Source organism: Varanus komodoensis, unplaced genomic scaffold (assembly GCF_004798865.1).
Source record: "Varanus komodoensis strain SLA01 unplaced genomic scaffold, ASM479886v1 scaffold23, whole genome shotgun sequence".
Lineage (NCBI taxonomy): Eukaryota > Metazoa > Chordata > Lepidosauria > Squamata > Varanidae > Varanus > Varanus komodoensis.
This window is the reverse complement of record NW_025335627.1, coordinates 1,101,188-1,123,639: the sequence shown is the minus strand read 5'-3', so window position 1 is coordinate 1,123,639 and position 22,452 is coordinate 1,101,188. Positions and strand designations below refer to the sequence as shown.

Here is a 22,452-nt window from a genome sequence, read left to right as displayed (position 1 = left end):
CAACATTTTTCACTTGTGGTCCCCTTAGCAGCCCATTTACACAAATCGTATCCTTCAGATTATCAAAATGTAATTAATATAGTTGCTGTTATTTCCATTGTTATTCAATTATTTCTGCATACCCCTAAGGGTACACACACACACCAGGCTGGGAATCACTGTCCTAAAACCAATTCAAGCAAGGTGCACCCACAATGGTGGTCACAATGGTGCTCAGAAAAGGACCGAGGAAGTAGGCAGGAAACCTTCCAATGTATAGCAGAAAGTGAGGGGAGGGGTTCCTACCAAAACAACCCTAACTAGACAACACACTCAGCACAGGAACAGAGCCTGTATGTCTGATGCACAGAGACGACAAAGAAAAACTGCTGTCATAAGCTTTTTGAAATATAAGAGGATCGTACTCATCAGTCACACAGATATTTTTTTTGGGGGGGGGAGTTCAAGACACTGATGATTTTCAAGAATTTTTTAAATTACCATTCTGTACTACCCAATAGCCACAGCTTTCACAACACAGTAAATCAGTGATGGTGAACCTTTTAGAGTCCAAGTACCCAAACTGCAACTCAAAGCCCACTTATATATCACGAAGTGCCAACACTGCAATAAAACCTGAATACTGAGGTTTTAGTTTAGAAAAAACAACTCACAGCCAGTCCAACCAAATATATATAAATATCCTTGGCAGCGCACTGACTGGCCATGTGAAAGCTCGGACGAGTCGCAGCTAATGAGTCGTGGTTTGTGATGTCATCACCTGGTGCCGCTACTCCTTTCCAAGCATGTGCATGGCCCCTATGTGCACTGTTATCTAATGTTCGGCTGCTGGGGTGATGCTGGGGTGACTTAGCTCGCATGCTGACAGAGAGGGCTCTGCGTGCCCACTGTGGCACGCATGCCATAGGTTCACCATCACTGCAGTAAATCATAATTTTAAAACCTTTCACACACATCACTTTAAGATGCTTTGAAACAGGTCAAATATTAACAGCAGGATGACCAGGACCTAATCAAAAATTAACATTAAAAACTCCCCATTGTATGCCATCAACTGCTTAGGTATAAAGTCTTCAGCTGGTACCAAGAAGTTGAATAGGATGGCACCAGGATGACCTTACTTAGGAGAGAGTTCAATAATTGGGGAGCCACCTTCAAAAAGGCACTGTCTTCTTTCCATAGTCTGAATCACCTTAAAGAAGGCACTTGGAGGAGGGCTTCAGATGTTGATCATAATGTATAAGCAGGTTCATGCCAAGAGAGGCACTTTGCTATTTCCTCTCAGAAACAAGAGCATACGCTTAGCTCACAAGTTCCAAAACTACTTTTCTCAGCAAAGAAATTAAGATAAAAAGGATGGTGCCCTAAGGAAAACAATGATATTAGAAAAGTCAATGAACACTTAGATTTCAGAGAGTATTTTAAAGCTGCAGGAGAGGGCCCATCATTCATTCTTAGTCCTATAATACAATTAAGTAAAAAAGAAATAACTACTCATCATTTCAATTAACTTCTCAGTGTGCCAATTTATATTACATGGCACATCAACACAAAGTAAAATAATATGACTAGCCCTGCAGGAAATCTCAAATTTAAAGTAACAGTGCAGCAATCAGAATTTATTTGGACAGGAAAACTCTTTCACATCAAAATACTGAGGGAGGTCGAAGGGATACTTCTGCACTACTGTTATGACAGCATTCATGGTACTGTTAATGGGTCTCTATTAACAGTTAGTTTGACACACAGAAGTACCAGCATCCCATATTTTGTCCCATCATCACAGAAAATATACTGTTGTGGTCACACGTACACAAAACTCAGTTTTCACAAATACTAGCATACAAGAGCCAATTTCACATATAAGGCTTTACACCTGGAAGGCTACCTCCACAAACTTGAATTACGAATGTGGGAATATGCATGTGTAAATTAAAGCACAGAGCATGTATTTTAACAGGTATTTTAACAGAATATCCCCCCATATGCAATACCTTTCTATTTTCAAATGCAATACCTCCCCAGCCACACTGACTGAACAATGATGTCAATGGACTTGCAGTTTAGAGTCTATTTCCAAGTTACTAAAATCAGACACAAGAAGGAAGAGTAAGTATGCACTTAATAAAAGCCTGCACAGTTCCAAGCTGAGGAATGGGCTGTAAAATACTGACAATTTAAAAAGTCATTTGAGAGACTGAAGCTGGCACTGAAACCAAAATATAGAAAATAACTGCCAAATGCCACAATGCATACAGAAAAGCTACATAACCTTTAGAGGAGTGTTCCACATGGAAAATTACCAAGCACCCAGCCCCACGCCACAGGTAATCAGAAGCTGCAGTGGAGGGAAACAAGATACCAAGCATCCCTTTGAGGTACATCTAAGCCTGAAATAGAGGGTGCACTCAGTTCTGCAGCACTGCAGGAGCTGTGCATTCTGTAAGTCAACTGCAACCACAGGCCCCTTTACCTGTTGAAGCTTGTTCACCCCCTGTTGGAGCTCCCTTAGTTCTAAGGCTGTTTTCTAGATTTCTGCTTGCTGGACAGTTTTATAAATCCTCATAGAAGATACACACCCTGAGAATGTCAAAAGGGCTTGATCAATTCTGGCAATTTAAACAGCGACTTTAATGACCCACTATTCTTTTTTTTTTCTTTTCTTTTCTTTTTTTTTTTTTTGCAATTTTTTTCCAGCCTACTTCAAAGCTCTCCATAATCCTTCACGTTCTCCCATTTGTCATTTTCAGTCACAGCGTTGTCTCCTAACAGTTATCTATTCTGACAGATACAGTCTAAGACATTCTGATCTGCTGTTGCATGTCTGTATCACTTATTCCAGCCTTCACCAATCTGGTGCTCTCCAGATGTGTTGACTACAACTTCCATAATCCTCATGGCTATACAGACCAACACAGTTGGAGTGCTCCATGGGAAAAGCTGTCTTCTTCAATTACTGAAACAAGGAAATACATTTATACTAATTAAGTAATATCCTATTTATTTATTAGCTTTATAGCCTGTAAGAAAAGAGACCTTAGAGGCTTACATCATTCTCTTCCTGCTGCTCTCAATTTTATCCCCACAACAACAACCCTGTGAAGTAAGTTGGGCTGAGAGTCTGTGACTCGCTCAAAGTCACCCAGTTGGCTCCATGGTCGAGCAGGGGGCCAGAAACCAGTCCCATGCTCTTAACCACTATACCACACTGGCATAATATATTATTCTACAAATGCAGAAAATTAATATATAGCTTGGAACTAAAGAATATGATGAATACAGAAAAAGTGCCTTCCTGGAATTTTTCACACTAAAATGTTACCAAATCAACTCCATTTTATCAATAAGCCTATTCTCACACATCTGAATCTCTCATTCTTATACAGTAAGCCATTTTCATCTTAATAGCAATGTATCATATCCTGAAAAACCAATCTGGCAATGGAGACACAATGTCTCCTTCTATACTAAATACTGAATTCAACCCAGAGGATCTAACTTGCTCTGAATTGTGTATGTTGCCTTTAAATTAGGGTTTTGGGTTTTTCCACAATATCTTTTAGTTCTAGAAAGAGGGATTTGTTAAGCTTACCTGGATGGCTTTGAGAACTCATTGCTAGCAGGATCTAAATTATAGAAGTGTGATAAAGTGTCTGGCTTCTGTACAGACAGCAGCCCTGAGGAGCTTCAGTGGTCCAACAGAACATAGGAAGTACATCAAGGAAACAAATCCACAGCCACCAGATAAACCTCCAGTCAGAAAGGCATTCTATGTTCTCAAGAACTGCAACCCAGCAGGATAATTGCCTGTTCCAAATAGCTTTCAAAATATCAACCTGTAAAATGAAAAACATGATTATAAATATGGTTCCTTACAGGAAGAAATTATCATACTCTCATACTTGATTCCACGGCAGTTTATTGGATACTGATTATTGGCAACTCTTCCCAACTGTGTCTTTTCCTGTCTCCTGGTGGTTCCCTCTCTGAGCACCACCTGTCCCGAATCATGCCTGGATCCATCAATAGCCCTAGAAAGGCAGGGCATTCTCTCCAATGCCATACTTCATGCCACTGCTATCTCTACCACATTCTGCTTGCTCGTGACAAATAAAATCTTTGACAAGGTGGATACTACCTAGAGTACTAGTGGCAGGATGAGAATGTAGCAGCTTGCTGAGAATTAGACACATACTCCTTATCTGTAGTTTTACACATGAAGACAGATACCCTTGTACATAAAGAGCAGCTTCCTCAAGACAGGATCATGATATCATGACTAAGTTTCTAGGAAGCAGAGAGCACTGCTTCATGGCATTCAGTGTAGAAGTCTCTCCCTAGGATGACACTGAGGAGAAAAATATTCTGTGCAACAGCATCTTAACAAGAGCTATCTGGAACCAGTGATACAGTGGGGGAGGTTTTCCATGGAAGTCCTTTATTTTTATGCAGAAAGTTTTCCATTTCATAAACAAATGGATACCAACTTTAAAAACAGTTTTAAAGTTCTGATTAATATTTTTCAGTTGATTATTGCCTTACAAATATACAAGAGAACACACTTATGTCTCAGTGTGAAATGATACAATAAACAGTGACCAGAAGTGAAAGTGTCCCTACAACAACCGCAATGGAAAAGAGAGGAACTCTTGAAATACATGGACGGTCATTATCATCACACTGCATTTATATCTAAACTTTTTTTCCTCTTCTGAAGAACCTAGTGGCTTACACATTTCCATTTCATTCTCACATCAACAGCCCCGTCAGGTAGGTTAGGCTCAGAGTGAGTGACTGGCCCAAAGTCACCCAATGAACCTCATGGACAAGGATCTCCCAGGGTCCCAGTCCAACACTCAAATCTCCACTGGTTGCCCACATATCAATGCACAGTTATTTATCAGTTTGCCAAAAGATTTCAGTACTTTCCCCTCTTAACTTTAAACATTGTAAGTGCATGCTACTGCCTTTAAAACAGGCGTGTTCAAGCTTTTGGCTTCTTTGGGCCACACTGGAAGAAGAAAAATTGCCTTGGACCACACATTAAATTCACAAACACTAACGAAAGCTGATGAGTAAAAATAAAAGGCACCTCTGTGCATAATTTTCATGATATCCTCCACCACAGGTAAGCCAAAAAAAGTCCTCACATAATAATCCTAATTACGCAGCACCCCGTTCGGAGAGGCTTTCTAAAATCTTTGAGCAGAAAAGAAGGCAACATAAAATTAATGGGATATTTGACATTGCATTTGAGAAACTAATGAATCAATATCTGATTCGATGGAAGTGGTTGAAATTCTCAGTGAGTCCTCAAGGTGTTCATCAGATATTTTGGTTCTAATTTTACTCTTAGTTGCTCACACATGTAGGTGCTGCCAAAAAGCGAAGACATGAATAAGGTGTGATTGTGAATCGAGGGATATTTGTCTCTGAGAAGATCGGAGCTATAAAAGTCCATGACCAAATTTTCCTTTAAGTCGAATGTCAGATTGCAGCTCTATACATTCCATTTGAAAATTGGCAGGTAATGTATTATGTCAACTGAAAATGGAGTCACAAATATACCAAAAAAGCGATTATTTTCCCAGAAATCTTGAAATCTGTTTTCAAATTCTTGTATCAAATCAAAAAGCAAAGCTGCATATTTTTTGCTGTTCACAGGACTGTGTTTAGCCGTGTTGAAATGTATGAAAGTGTTTGCAACAGTAGGTAGAAATATTATTGATAATAGCTGTGTTTCACCATGAGCACATGTAATGCCTGATGGTGTCAATTTGACTGTCTGGGCTTGGAAGATAGCACACTGGAAGCTGCAGACTGTAAAACTGAAGCTATGAATATATACAATAGCAAGAGCATATGTACATTTATGTGACACTGTAACACGACATTGTTGTCTACAAAGTTCACACTTGTGAACTGTGCAATTGAGTTACAAAAAATGCCAAAAAAAACCTTAAATGTTTTAAGTAAGTTTACAATTTTCTGTTGGGCAACATTTAAAGCCATCCTGGGCCACATGCAGCCTGCAGGCTGCACGTTGGACGCTTCTGCTTTAAACATTTCTACAGTACATTTAAATAACACTGTTGTGCTTGATTTTTTTCCTACAAATATTTTATTTAAATATTCATGGTGGAGAAAAAACACAGGGTACTTTTTTAGTTTATTTGCCTTAGTAAACATGCTAAATTAGATCACTATCAGAAAAAAGATGTCAGAAAAAAATTCCAAGGCAAATTACTCCATGGATCAGGTAATCTGCAGTATGATTACCCCAAAAGCCCATACTACTGTTTCTGCTAATGATGATGTATGTCTGGTCTTGGTTGTACAAAAGTACATTTCTAAATTGTATCATCATTGTAATCCAAGCCTTCCAAAATCACAATATCGCCCACCCCAGCAAAAATACTATTCAACAAGAGGAAATATACAAGCTATAAGCTGTTAAATTTTCTCTTTCAAATAAAGCTTCCCCCAACTTGAAGACAATCAGTATTGGTGGTATGGCAATGATGCAAATCCAGACATACACAGTAAATATCAATGTTTTATGCGAAAGAAGGCAAGCAAAAAACTTACACTTAAACCTAAATCAGCATTTCAATCACTCTTATAAACTTCCCCTGCTCAAAGCTCAGTGCGTGGAAGAGGCATTCAGTTCAACATCTGTGCACATTCTGCCACAGATGTAAACTTTTGTTCAAGGTACAAAGTAACCTTGACTAGTTCATGGTTGGATAAAAGCACTGAAACACTCTTAGGTTTTTTCCTTTCCCTTTTTTATTTGCAATTATAGCAGAAAAAAGAAACAAAACAAAAACATATCAGAAAAGCATATCCATTCACAGTAACTGTTAACTGCATCAACAAAGACAAGAAAGGGGATTCAGTCCTGCTATTTCCAACATAAACATTAATATAAGCATCCATAAGCATCTTGAGGAAATTTACTGAAAAAATATGTTCAAATGCAGCAAGCACTGAGATTTCCAGGCTACTGAAATATACGAAGTGGGTATTTTATCTTGCCATGCTTGAAGTGTGAGTCTTTTCACAACTGTAAGGACTCTTACAGTCCACTTTTGCTGTTTATCTGTTAATACCCAGACCACAGGAATATAAAAGTGCATACACAAGCCACCAGTGATGAGTACTTCAGCAATTCCTGTACTGCTGGGAGGATTCATTTTTTAGAGAAAGGTAAGCCCCACAATAGCGGTTTACAAATGTCTTCTGCAAAGTAGTAAAGTGGATGTTAAGAATGTTAGAGAAGAATAAGGAATTAGAATGTTCTACACAGCGTAACCAACGGAAAACTATCATGGATTCCAATATGTATTATTTCTTTAAATTTAAAATTGAAGCTGATTCAACAGAACATTCTGTCTTCTGTACAGTGGACAATGAAGTGACTTATTAAGAAGCTGAGTAACTATGCTTCACTGCTTTTAACAGTCTCTTGAATTTTGTCTAGTCATTAAAACTATTTTTAAGGTTTTCAGAATTCAGTACAACTCTCCATAGTCCTTGGTTAAAGCATATTTTAACATTTGCTGAAGGACTTTCTTAGCTTCTATTTTTAAATAAGACTTTAGTCAACATCATGCAGACACCTCATCATTTGTTTGCTATTCTTTCCTTGCACTTGATTCCCCTTACGATACTCACCAACCATAAGCTGACAGGAACTACATGGTCTTCCAATATTCACAATGGGCTGCTTCACTGCTTCAGTATTGAATGTGTAAGCCAGAACAAGTCCAAGGAAGCCTTGGGTTCTCACAATCCCCACACCAGAAAGACAGTGTTTCTAAAAATCCTGGCTTGCTGATACATATTAACCAGAGATTACGGCTTTAAAAGATTGTGGTCAGTTTCTAAACAAGCTAGCCATACAACCCAAGGCTTTAAGTTGGCTTATTTAACCAACCAGAACTTAGGGTACTGCTTGGGGTCAAGATACTCTTTCTCTTTTCCAGTCAGCTGAAACTTTAGCCCAGGATGCTATTTAGTGCTAAAGATTCAGGTTCAGGGATTGATCCAAGGGCTTGTTTTGCTATATAAGGTGGGAGGAAGGGGAAGAAAGGGAAATATAGCATGGTAAGGAGAGCTGAAATTCATGAGCCTATCTGCTAGCCCCTCCAGAATACTATAAAACTGCTATTAGGAACTCAAGCAAGCTAATCCCATTTTCACATGAAACTTTCCCTTTCTATGGTACAACTACAGTCAAAGAATTACTAGGCACACAAACCCTGCCAAACTTCTACTTCCACTAGGCACTTGCCCTGTCTCCACTACTTGGGGAAGTGAGAATTCCTCATAAGCAAAGATTTTAACTAAATTGTGATGGAGATGGAGGGAGAAAGGGAAAGAAAAGAATATGACATTAGCCAAACAAAGGATAGCAGAAAACATAGGAATGCATTGTGAATCCTATGTTCTTCCTATAAGGAATGAGAAGTTTATCATCTCTATGCCATCAATATTCCTGGAGAGTCCAAGAACTATTTTGTAATTAATTCTTGGATATCTGCAAAATGATGTATACCTGTATACTTAAAAATTCCACAAATACAAGACATAAAACTGCTATCTTATTTTTGAATAGATCAATTTTGCTTTCCAATTAATAGCAAATTCAGATGTTCAAATTATTTGAATAATATGCCATTACATTTCAGAAGTTTATCTAAAAGGATATACTGTGTACTAACAACATCATGAAATAGGGAAGAGAAAACAGGCAGTTGGTAAAAATTCGGTAGGAGCTGCATTTGTGGTCAGCTGCTTTCCCAAGGATTTTAGCAAAAACCACAGAAAACCAATAGTTTTCACAAAATCACAAGCAATTTCATTTATCTGTATCAACAAAGCATATGAAGTACAGAACAAATGCTTCAAGAATGTGCGTAGGGGTTAATTTATTGAAAAACTCCAATTCTAGTATTTTGACTATGATACTGAGCTCTAAGTTACCATGTTTCCCCGAAAATAAGACCGGGTCTTATATTAATTTTTGCTCCAATAGACGCATTAGGGCTTATTTTCAGGTGATGTCTTATTTTTTTCTTACAAAAGATTCTTGACCTGAGAGTCCTCCATGATTCCTTTCTTGTACTCAATGGAATAGCTCTTCCTTTTTGCAGCTATCTTGCATTTTGCATCCATGAATTAAGTACACCCATTACAACACAGAACGTTTTGACGTTATTAGTGCGTTGTGTCTGTATGTGAGCTTCTGGGGCAGCACCAGGGCTCCCTCTTCTGGCCATAGACCAGAATAGCAGCCTTGGTGGTTGCAGGACCTGGGCTGCTATTCTGGTCTCTGGCCAGAAGAGGGAGCCCTGGTGCTGCCTCAGAACCTCACACTGAACTCTGATTGGTCATTCGGCAAGAAGACTTGCCTTCATCTGTTTACATAGGTGCTTACCTCTTGTCCAAAGGTGCCTGCTTCGGTATTTACAAATACTTAATTATAATGTATATTACAATTTATTTTAAGTATTAATGTCAATATTATTTATTTATATATTAACATTATTATTTTATAATTCAATACGTCTATTGTGTGCTGCAATGGACGTACTACCATGATTCCCCATCCATCTGCCTGACAACCTTAACTAGGGCTTATTTTTGGGGTAGAGCTTATATTACGAGCATACTGAAAAATCATGCTAGGGTTTATTTTCTGGTTAGGTCTTATTTTCAGGGAAACACAGTAAACCAAAGAAAGGAGAAAATTAAAAGTACATGGGCACTTGAAGTTATTATTACTAAATGAGATCTAATTTCAATTTTAGCTAGCTATATAAATCAAGCAGAATATACAACCAACCATAAACCACTTTGAGAAGCAAAACTAACACAGTTCCACTTGATTGAGTTATTCACTCAACTACACAACCCAAGTGCACTCAGGATGAATCTCAAATCCTCATCCCTCAAATGCATATTCATCTACCTACTGAACAACATTAGCTATAAATCAAGCTTATATTTAACTACTAGCCTAGTAGTCACAGAAATCCAGAAATTCCTTGCTGTTGAGCGAGCAGGCCAGAGAGGAAGAGAAACCCAGCACAGAAACAAAATAGTCTGCTTAAGGAAGACCCCTTCTTAATGCCAAGTAGCTCTGTCTACAAATAAGCAAGATTTGGGGGCAGGAAGGGATGACTATTAAGTTCTAGCAGTTAGAATATGTACAGTATATCACAAAAGTGAGTACACCCCTCACATTATGTAAATATTTTATTATATCTTTTCATGTGACAACCCTGAAGAAATGACACTTTGCTACAATGTAAAGTAGTGAGTATACAGCTTGTATAACAGTGTAAATTTGCTGTCCCCTCAAAATAACTCAACACACAGCCATTAATGTCTAAACCACTGGCAACAAAAGTGAGTACACCCCTAAGTGAAACTGTCCAAATTGGGCATTATTAGCCATTTTCCCTCCTCAGTGTCATGTGACTCATTAGTGTTACAAGGTCTCAGGTGTGAATGGGGAGCAGGTGTGTTAAATTTGGTGTTATCGCTCTCACTCTCTCATACTGGTCACTGGAAGTTCAACATGGAACCTCATGGCAAAGAACTCTCTCAGGATCTGAAAAACAGAATTGTTGCTCTACATAAAGATGGCCTAGGCTATAAGAAGATTGCCAAGACCCTGAAACTGAGCTGCAGCATGGTGGCCAAGACCATACAGCAGTTTAACAGGACAGGTTCCACTCAGAACAGGCCTCGCCATGGTCGACCAAAGAAGTTGAGTGCACGTGCTCAGCGTCATATCCAGAGGCTGGCTTTGGGAAATAGACATATGAGTGCTGCCAGCATTGCTGCAGAGGTTGAAGGGGTGGTGGGTCAGCCTGTCAGTGCTCAGACCATACTCCGCACACTGCATAAAATTGGTCTGCAGGGCTGTCGTCCCAGAAGGAAGCCTCTTCTAAAGATGATGCACAAGAAAGCCCGCAAACAGTTTGCTGAAGACAAGCAGACTAAGGACATGGATTACTGGATCCATGTCCTGTGGTCTGATGAGACCAAGATAAACTTATTTGGTTCAGATGATGTCAAGCATGTGTGGCGACAACCAGGTGAGGAGTACAAAGACAAGTGTGTCTTGCCTACAGTCAGGCATGGTGGTGGGAGTGCCATGGTCTGGGGCTGCATGAGTGCTGCTGGCACTGGGGAGCTACGGTTCATTGAGGGAACCATGAATGCCTACATGTACTGTGACATACTGAAGCAGAGCATGATCCCCTCCCTTCGGAGACTGGGCCGCAGGGCAGTATTCCAACATGATAACAAACCCAAACACACCTCCAAGACAACCACTGCCTTGCTAAGGAAGCTGAGGGTAAAGGTGATGGACTGGCCAAGCATGTCTCCAGGCCTAAACCCTATCGAGCATCTGTGGGGCATCCTGAAATGGAAGGTGGAGGTGCACAAGGTCTCTAACATCCACCAGCTCCATGATGTCATCATGGAGGAGTGGAAGAGGACTCCAGTGGCAACCTGTGAAGCTCTGGTGAACTCCATGCCCAAGAGGGTTAAGGCAGTGCTGGAAAATAATGGTGGCCCCACAAAATACTGACACTTTGGGCCCAGTTTGGATAGTTTCACTTAGGGGTGTACTCACTTTTGTTGCCAGCAGTTTAGACATTAATGGCTGTGTGTTGAGTTATTTTGAGGGGACAGCAAATTTACACTGTTACACAAGCTGTATACTCACTACTTTACATTGTAGCAAAGTGTCATTTCTTCAGGGTTGTCACATGAAAAAATATAATAAAATATTTACAAAATGTGAAGGGTGTACTCACTTCGGTGTATGTATGACTTGTTTCCCTTTATCACAATGAGCAAGTGAAATGCAATGTAATATGTCATCTACTATTGTCTCTTGTAACTCTAAATAAAGTTACTAAGGTCTGAAAAGCAAATACGTAGATAAAAACAGGGATGACCCACATGCCATCCCTACCCTACCTATCCTTAAAAATATTACTGATTAGTTTTCAAATAGATTGGGGTTTTTTGGCATGGAACAGAGTTTGAAGGCACTGCCATGATGAAAAACTTCCAGCATCCTGAATTTTCTAAAAGGAGAACTTGGACTATAGAGGCATACTTCGCTGCTACACTATCTGTTTTAGCAATCTGAGTAGAAGTGATTCCCTTTGATGGCAAAGGAAGGAGTCAGGCAGGCAGAGTCCCCAGTCATTCATCTGCAGAGATGGAGACATAAGTCAGTGTTTGTATGAGAGCCCACACCCACTGCAACAACGGCAGCATCTGGGGCAGCACGGTACTGATGAATCCTTCTTGCGTGCCTTTGCACTCATCACTCAACTGCTGAGGAGATGGCTGCTCCCTTTACAGGGCATCTGTTCAAGTTAAAAACACTAAGTGGTCTACATGAAGAGATGGCTTTCCTGTCCCAGATCAAGGGGTAGGCAGGAGAGTGTGACTATTTCACACTAGCTTGGTACTGGTTGTGGTAGATTACATTTTTGCCTGCAATAGGGAGTACAAACGGGGTAGCTAGCAAAGCTCAACAGCAAACTGATCTACCAGTTCTGTGTCCTCCAAGAGTTGATGTGCAAAGAGATCAGAAAGGGTAAAGTGACTGCAATACAGATTATAACCCAAGTACGGGAACTCTGAAATGCTCCAGCAGCTCATTAGGTGCTTGTTTCACCGGGTATACTTCATTTACATCATAAATGTTAGGAGGAGGACAAAAAAATCTATGAACTTCTAGAAAACCATCACATTGACAAGAAAGCAGCCCTTAATTCAAAGGAAACTATGGAGAAAGATATGTTACAACTGAGATCAAGGATTATAGTCAATCCACTAATTCATGTATTGTATTCACTATTGGCTTTCTACAGCAATAAGGAGAAGAAAAGTTCATAGAAGAAAATAGTTTGCTACCTGGCAAACTTCAATTTGAACATACTGTTTCATAAAGTTTAACATAATAACTATCAGATACATTTAGCAGTTTCAGTTACATTAAATATCTACTTATTTGTGAACAGAATGACATAGGTAAATTGGCGGAGGGAAACCTGAAACATACATAGTTCAAACATGCCTAATTAGATGCTAACGTCACGAGATCAATGAAACCTAAACCAATTCACGTTTTCCAGACAGGTACGTCATGACTAGAGAGGTGCCAAGCCTCCCCAGGACCCAGTTCATGTCTGCCCGTCGGACTTCTTCTAGTGCTCATCTCCGGCTGAGGAAGTAAACTGAGCATAAGCATTTGTGGACACCACCAGGCTGCAGCATGCAGAGGTGCAGGCACAGCCAGATTCATATACCCTGCTCCCTCCACCCACCTCCCCACCCCAGTTAAAGTCCATCAACATGCCGCATCAGGGCAGGGTAGGCTGCGCACACATTGGCCAGTGCCGCACTACTCCCACTTGTCTCCTCCTGGAAAGGAACACGTCTCCTTCAGTGCAGTGAGACACGCTCTGCATGAACCCAGTGAGCTTCAACATCAAATGTGTGAAAGGTGCACGGGAAGCCATTATAAGCAATGGGGCTTGATTCCACAAACACTTTAGCACACTTCCCAGAAACCCGGACCCCCAGCTGCTGCCCTCCAGACCACAGACGAGGAAGCCAAAACCAGGGAGTCTGATGGATTTCCCACCCCCAATGAATTCCTCACAAATCCCTACTCATGGTATCCTACAGGGCAAGACATTCTAGCAGGTTTTAATTGGTATTAATAACCAGGATATACCATTCCATCTTTTACTTTTACCCAATTAGCTATGAATGATCCTCAGGCACTTTTGATGATGCTTACATTTCAGTCAAGGCTCAGACCAAGTTTTGGCACAGACCCAAATTTGGTTATCTACATAATGATCACTGCCAGGAAAGGGGAAGCATGATGCTTTGTTACCCTGGATCACTCAGCTGCTTTCCACACCATCAACCCTGGTATCTCTCAGAGATGACTGTTTTGTGTTGTTCCCACTCCTCCCTGGGTAACCAGCTCTGAAAAGTGGTACTTGGGGAATACTGGTCAGCCCCAGAGATTCTCCAGCATGTAGTTATCCATTTTATTTATTTATCAATATATATCCTGCCTTTTTCCTACAAAGGGCTCAAGGCAGCTTACATCATTCTCCTCCTCCATCTTATCCCCACAACAACAACCCTGTGAGGTAGGTTGGGCTGAGAGTCTGTGACTGGCCCAAAGTCACCCAGTTGGCTCCATGGCTGTTCAACATCTATATCAACATCAATATTGCACATGCTGTTCAACATCTACAAGAAACCACTATGTGGAATCATCAGGAGATATAAAATGTGTTGCCATACATATTTCTATCATCTTCATCTCTACCAAGTGAAGCTGTGGATACATGAAATCTGTGCCTGGTTATAATGATGTATTAGATGAGTCTTAGCAAACTGAACCTCAATCCAAATGGATGTTAATGTTAGTGGGCAGATCCTCCGATTGAACAGAGGGAGTTCATGGAGACTATTCCAGATGCAGTCACTCTCTCCTTGAAGTAGTAGGTTTGTAAGCTTAGTGATCCTTCTGAAGCCATCGCTGTCACTTGAGGCTAAGGTTTATCTCCCTGGCAAGGAATGCCTTCTACAAGCATCATCTGTTGATCCAGGTAAACCTCTATCAGGACAGGGATAGCATGAGTTCAGTGATTTCCAATGCATGCAGTATGGGGCTGTCCGTGTAGACTGTTCAAAAATGGCAGCATGTTCAGAATGAAGCAGCCAGACCAATAAATGGAATCAGAAGATGCAACCATAAAGTATCAATTCTGATTCACTACCCTTAGCTGCATTTACACATCCAAGCACAATTAAGATGTTGGTTCTAACTTTTGAAGATTTATATGGCTTGGGACCATGATACCTGGTGGAATACCTCATTGAATCTGAACCTACTTGAAAACTACAATCAACATCTGAGGCCTTCCTCAATGTGCCACCTCCAAGAAAAGTTCAAAGGGTGCCAAAAAGCACAGGGTCTTCTCAGTGGTGCCCCCCAGTACAAAATTATCTCTCCAATGTGCCTCTGCTGGCACCAGGCTGATATTACACTCTTCTCAGAAGTATCTATTCAGTGGCCCTTAATAGCATATGTCAGTTTTACTAAAAATGTTTTATTTCAAGTTGTTTTAAATTCTCTTTTTAATTCTTTACATGGGAATTTTATGCTGTCTTAATTATATTGTGTTCTGTGAATTGTTGTGAACAGGGCAGAGAGTCTCAGCTATTAGTCACTACAGAAATGAAATAATAACCTTGAACTCTTTGTTTGTGCCCCCTAAATACTCAAGCTCTGCAGAATGCTGAGTTCTTAACTTAGCCTTTTTGTCCAGCCAGGCAATTGTGTGTGTGATGTTCTATTTTGATAGGAACATTATTTTTCCTAGTTACTACCATCCTTTCGAATATACACAGAAAATGAGCTAGAAGTTTCATTTTGCTCACTGCGTTTAATATCCATGCATGTGAACACAAAAAACTAACAGTGTGTCAGCAAAGAATTCTGCAGTTTAAGAACCACACAGAAGGCATGTCCAAAACTTGTGGATTGTTTCTAAATTGTAAAAAGTATGTTTAGACATCAGTATGGTTCTTATATGACTCAGTTAACATGTAATGCAAAGCAGAAAAATGGTGCCATTTGCTTGGAATCCACAAAATTATGGACTTGTCTCTATACACCAAGTTTAGCCTTGTTGAAAAGCCTAGAAAAGTTATTAGCATGGAGATTAAAAGTGTGCTAGCCTGCAATGGGCTAGAAAAGGAAAGATGAAGATCTCCATCACTCTTCCAGCAGTCCACTGAATTTCTAGACTAAGCATAAAGAAGGTGGTCATGCCTCTCTTTTTGATTTGTGTATTAGGCGCAGAGAAGCAATGGAGATATTTTTCCTCCCTCCACCAGCCCACTTCTTTGCATGGGATTCTTTATTCTATCTATGAATTGATTTGAAAGTGCCCCAAATGATATAGTCTGTTACTTGCCACATAAATCAAGATTTCCAAGAACAATGGCTGCTTGTGTCCTAAAAAGTAACATGCAAGTCCTCAGGGTTGCAAATATGCTTGAATCTGTAATCAGTATCAATTAATCACTTCTGTTTCAGATTTTTTTGAAGACAACTTCGAATCACTGATGTTCTTATTGCTCCTGTCCACCATTTCTTCTTTTTCAATGTTTCATGATGTTCATATTAGTAAAAAATGTTCATTTGACTGAATTAGTATTTTCTGGTTACATATATGTTTCTTGTAAAACACTGATTCCATTATTTAAAGCTTGCTCTCATCCTTCCTCTCAGCCACTAACTCTACTTCTCTGTCATCTTCTTCCAAATTTAATCTAGTCTCGGAGCTTTCTCAAAAAATGCACTAATAGAAGCTCAGCTAAAGGCAGCACCAAGTCCAAAAGGCCAGCAGCCTGATTAATAAGCAGTGTCAAGAAAGCTACTGCAGGAATGAAAGCTTCCTTAATTAACAGAAATCTTGCTTAAATGAAGAAAACAAAGGACCACAAACTTGCACGAAGGAAATACAGACAAGAGGCAAAAGAAGGAGAAGAGGAGGCAGCTCTAACAGCATCAAACCAGTAATGAAAAATGCTTTAAATATATCAGAAGCAGGAAATCAGAGAGGGAGGCATTACATTACTGGATGACAACAGAATTAAAGAACTGATAGAGTTGGGGGTGCAGGCAGCAGGAAGCAAGGCTGGGCTCCATGATCCAGGCAATAGGGTCCAAAACCAGACAGAGTCCAGAGAAAGGGCCACGGCAAAGGTGATGTCTATGAACCGTCCAAATTTCAGTAAGGGGGCCAGAAGCACAGACTCATCAAGGAGCAGTACAAAGCAAAATACCAGAAAGACAAGATTAAGGAAGGAACAAGGAGGTCTAAGTAGGACAGGCAGCTATGTAGTGCCCATTCTAACAGCAGCAGAGGAAAAGCCCTTTGTCCCAGCATCACTGCTTTTCTGTTGTCAACAGGCAGCGCCACAAACCATTTGGGCTCTGGCTGTGGGGTGGCACTAGGAGCAACTGTTTCACTGAGATTGTGTTCCATGCCTGAATAATTCGGCATTCTCAATCTCATTCAGTCAACTGAGTGTCAATGTTAATATAGAGAGTGATAAATTAACTCAGCTTTGCAGAAGGTGCTACTCAGGCCAGTTCATCCTTGACAGCTGAATTTAACCCAGAATGAAAATGAAAGCATTGGGCTGCCTCATTTCACTGACTGTCAGCTGCAAGGCAGCTAACTTCAGTGGCATAATCAGCCTCTGACTGACACTCTTCAGAGACACCCTTCTTCTGTAGCTTGCCCTCGATGGGATGGTCTGTTTCTGAGAGGGGCAACACCCAATTTAGGGCAGGGCTGGACCAAAGATTAATTATCAAGGCAACGCAACTCTGTGCTTTTGGATAGGCTTCAGGAAACATTTAAAACAAGAGTTGGCACTGATTGATAAACACTTCCAGCGCCTTGCACTGAAGTGGGCTAGTGAGGGGGCTGCTGGAGCACAGAGGGGCATGGGTGGTACAGCTGCATTTCATATAGGAAAGAATTCATTCTGCAGGGCCACCCACCTGTGCCTAAAGGGCTTGGATAATGTTGCTCATGCTGGTACTCGTAACTGCCTGGGTCAGGGTGCAAAGACAGGCTTCGGCAAATTGTCAGGGTTCTGGGCATAGGCAGCAGGGACCAAAACTGGGCACCAGACCTTATACAACAGGGCCCAAGACCAGCCAGAGTCCACAGAAAGGGCCAGAGGCAAAGGTGTCATCCAAGAACAGTTCAAAGTCCAGTAAGGGGCCCGAAGCACAGAAAAAGTCAAGGAGTGGGCTAAAGTCACATACCAGAAAGACAAGACCAAGGAAGGAGCAGGAACATGACAAGGTCTGGATAGGCACAGGTACCTAGATAAAGGAAGGTATGCTGGGTTCAAGAGTAGGGCAAGGCAAGGTGAAATGAGCAGACAGGGACCAGCAAAGCAGAGCAGTCAGTCCAAATGGCAACCAGGAACCACAAAGCACCACAGCAAGTCAGGAAGACCCCTGATACCAATGCAAAGAGCCTGTTCTTAGAGAGCTCTTTCTTCAGGCCTCACAACTGGTGCTCATTAAGAACTAAGAGCTCGAGTAGAGCCAGAGCCCTAGTCCTGCACTCACTACTATGACTATCCTGGAAAGCAGACAGGGCCACAGAGCAGCTCAGACCCTGATATAAAAGAGAGTAAGAAGACTGCAGAAAAGCTGAATGAATTATTTTCATTTGTCTTTACTGTAATACATATGGGAAAGGTACCTACTAGTTTGTTTTTGTTTCTTGGGGTTGTTGGGTTTTTTTGGATTCTGAAGAACTGCAGCAAATAGTAATAGTAAGAGAATAAATTCTTGACTTTCTTGATAGACTGAAAGGAACAAGTCACCAGCCCCAACAGTACATATCCTAGACTACTTTAAAAAGCTATATATGAAACTGCTGATTTTCAACTAAAGGATCTTAACACACTGGAAAATACTAAAGCAACAAATGCTATTTGTTGTACATACATGTAAAATGATGTATGTTGAGGCCAAAAAAGAAAAAAAAAATCAGCTTTAAGTGTATACTAACAGGATTTGAAGTCGCAGAGAGTGATGAAAAGACTTGGAGATGTGGTAGACATCTTCATGAAAATGTTGACCCCTGGTGTAAAAAGACACTTATTTCATATTTGTTTTTCTCTAAAATTGTTTTATTAAATTTCTTTCCCACCTTTAAAGCAGAATGATTCTCTTTTGTTTATGGTATTTATGTTTGTTCAGTCAAAAAAGGCTTCCAGAGTGTCCTTTATCCAATTAAACAAAACAATGCTTGCTCAAAGAGAAGAATAAATAATAGTATTTAAGCAATATTGATAGAATGGCCATTTCACATCTCCTTCCACACAAACTGCTGGATTAGCCGCTGGTTGTGACAAGCAAGAGAAGGTTATGTGGGGCATAATCTAGAGAAATCTAAAATAAAACTGTTGGCATCATACCCCCATCAATTATACATACCATCAATGATGTGACCACATTTTGAATAGTATGTATAATTCTGGACACCATACCTAAAAGTGATATTGTTCAATTGAAGAGGTTGCAGAAAAGGACAAGCATCATTACCAAAAGGCTGGAGCGCCTTCCTGATGAGGAAAGGTTACATCTGAAAATGCTTAACTTAAAAAAAGGGAAAACATAATAGAAGTACAGAAAATTGTGTGTTCTTCAAAGTTTTGATCCCTAACAATGGCATTTTCTTTTGGCCCCTCTTGCATATAGACAAAATTCTGAAAGCTATTATAAATATGAATACTGGGAAATCACTTGGTCCAGATAGGTCTCCAACTCATGCCAAGTGGCGAGAGTTTATCTCAATCTATTATTCAATTCACAATTTTAAGGGTGCCTGGATTTCATTACTTAATTGGGAATACTTAGTCCCACAGACGTAACAAAAATGATCAAATTAAATTTGAATAAGTCAATGAATGAGAATTCATGGGATATAGATATAAGGGCATCATTAAAGTTAAGTTTGGGAAGTGAGGTTAATACATTTAAGGTATTAACGGTTAGGTCCTCTGTGCACACACACTCTTTCCAAGCCAATCAGGACAAAAAGCCTGGTTTTCCAAGCATTCCAATCTCCCTCCTCTTCCAGCTCTTATTCTGAATGTGATGCAGCAACATTTGAATGCTGTATTATTTGAGATGAGGGTCCAAACGTTACATCAGTGCAGGTTATTTATACAGGCAGTCCCCAGGTTACCAATGCATTCCATTAAGTTAAATTTGCATGTAAGACAGATTATTATATATGAGTAAGCCAAAAATAAAATATGTATTTTACCTGTCTATGCATATAGAACATGTAAGAAACACTTCCATATTCAATTAGCCCTCCACATTCACAGGGGTTGGGGGCTGGACCCCCATGAAAGTGAAAAAATGCAGATACCTCCAGGCTTCCCCATCCTTGCTCTTAATACAGTTGGGCCACACATGTCCTGGGTTGCTTCTCCGCTTCTCTCTCAGGCCTCCATCTGATCCAGCAGGGCTCCCCTTCTTCCTTTATTACATTCTTATGTTCTTATTCCCCGCCCTCCCTTTCACCCACCAGGGCCGCCTCTTTGCACCAAGGAAATGCCAGAGGGGTTTCCAGCTCCAGATGGGTGGGACAAGAAGGCATGTTTTGGAGACCGTCCCTCTCCCCTCTTTCTCTATGGTGATGATTTTCCACAGAAGTCCACAAAACTCTAAAAGTTCCCACATTTGTTATCATGGTTTGTCTTTAATTCAAAATTTTAAATAGGCTTTAGGGCAGCTTGTTCATTAAGTACTTATGTTTGTAACTCAGATGTTCTGGACTATACATGATGTGACCACACTTTAAATACTGCTCATTTAACCTAAAACAGATATTGCAAAGTTGGGAAAGGGCAACCAACAGAATCAAGGGCTGGATCAACTCCCTTATGGGGAAAAGTCACAACATCTGGGCTTGTTTAGCTTGCATAAAAGGCAAGTGAAGGAAGACATGATAGAGGTGCGCAGAACTGTGCATGGTGGTGAGAAAGTAAAGAGGAAGAAATTTATCTCCTCTCATATAATTCTAGAAGCATGATCAATACTTGGAGCAATTGGTGGAGAGACTTCTTCACAAAGCCTATAAACCAGAGAATTCATTTCCACAAGATTAAATGATAACCACCACTTTGAATGGCTTTGAAAGGGCGCTGGGCAATGCATGACTTTATGCTGCATCAATGGCTATATATTATCTCTGGTATCAAAGGAAGTATCACAGTGTATGCAGGTTGCTGGGAAATATGGCAGGGAAGGTTCTCTTGCACTCCTGATTCTGGTTCTAAGTTTCCCCATGGGCAGCTGATAGGCCACTGTGTGAACTGAATGCAGATTTAGATGAATCCTTGACCTGATCCAGCATGGCCCTTCTTACAATATGATCATTCTCTGTGAAGTTTTACATGTATACAAGCAAACATGGTTGCCAATCACATTTGCAACTGGCAGTAATACATTCATTCATACAGTTAACCAAAATCTATAGTGCGTAAGCAAAGCACCTTCACAATTAAAGCCAGGGATCAACACAATCAAGCTTCTGAATGTTTTCTCTAATTCAGAACTTTCACATTGGGGTCTCCCTTTGAAATTTTTATTTTGAAAAAAAGCATATTTGCAATCCTGAGCAGAAACATAAAATTGCCAGATACTTCAAAGTCATGGGGAAAATGAGTAATTACAATGTTTAGCACTAAAGTGGTTGCCTATCCAAACCCAGTGCCCACTAGATGCTTCAATCATCAGGTCCTATCAGCCTCCAGCAGAAATGTTGGATGCTTACCAAACCTTTGGCAGGGCAACAGGTTGGGAAATACCAATTTAGGAACATAAAAAGGTATTAAGTTGGTTTACTCCTAAAATTATTATTAAAACTCTCAAAAGCAAACTAAGTAAATCTGTAATTCTCTGAATAACTATATTTTAAGGTTAATATAGCAAACTTGATTATGAGCAAGCCAAATTAACCTTTTTAGGCTAAGGGAAATTAAATGGGATGGAAAAGCTTGGTGAGATTTTGTTTAGCTTGGAAAGATTTTTCTTCAGAATGGTAAAGCAACCATATCTAATATAAGAATGTTTAAACAATATCAACCTATTATTTGAATAGTGTTGAAGTGCCTCTCTGAAGCCCGATCTACCCAGATGCTACACTCATTCTCTGAGGCCTTCCTCCAGATAGCAGCCCCTTGAGAGACTCCAAGGAAGGCAACTTGGGGGAGGGTCTTCTCTGTGCTGACTCTCCATCTTTGGAACAACCTCCCTGTGGCCCACCTGGTACCAAATTTACCATCTTTTTGGTGCCTAGTTGAGACAACCCTCTTAAAGATCTCCCTTGTTACCCAAGGGCCTGGTGGGCCTTGTTACCCAAGGTGCCTTTTTCTTCCTTCTTGGCTGGATCTTTTTATTATATTTTAATGCTATTTTAATTAATTTTTAAATTTAGTTATTGGATTATTTAAGGCATTGCTATCCCAACCTATACAAAAGTCTCAGGACAATGTTTCCAATGTGGTTTTATCTACTGTGGTTTTATCTACTGTATTTTATTCTTTTTATATTCTGTCATGAAACACCCACAGAGCTTCAGCTATAAGCAGTAAAGAAATGTAACTACTACTACTAATAACCTTTATTTTTGTTTTTTTTAATTCCCATTAATGAACATCTCATTTTTATTCATTTTAGAACTATGAAAAGAGGACATTTTCTTCCATATTATGCTATAGTAAGTCCATGTACACACTGAGAAACAGTGCATGGCTTGGAAC

At 40.1% G+C, this 22,452-nt stretch overlaps 1 protein-coding gene across 8 annotated transcripts in view; it reads right to left on the bottom strand.

The window, feature by feature from the left end:
• HDAC4 (histone deacetylase 4) overlaps positions 1-22,452 on the bottom strand; it is a 261,456-nt gene that overhangs the window by 225,071 nt on the left and 13,933 nt on the right. For 6 of the 8 annotated variants that reach the window (XM_044431666.1, XM_044431678.1, XM_044431663.1 and 3 more), the window contains exon 2: positions 3,593-3,836. The exons of 1 other annotated variant lie outside the window; for it this stretch is intronic. Coding sequence is in view for 1 of the 7 variants with exons in the window: in XM_044431664.1 (XP_044287599.1) it covers positions 3,593-3,614 (22 nt within the window). In the remaining 6 variants the exon portion in view is untranslated. Of the gene's footprint in view, positions 1-2,473; positions 2,581-3,592; positions 3,837-22,452 lie in introns of all 8 variants that reach the window. One more of the 8 variants, XM_044431675.1, reaches the window with a different exon arrangement.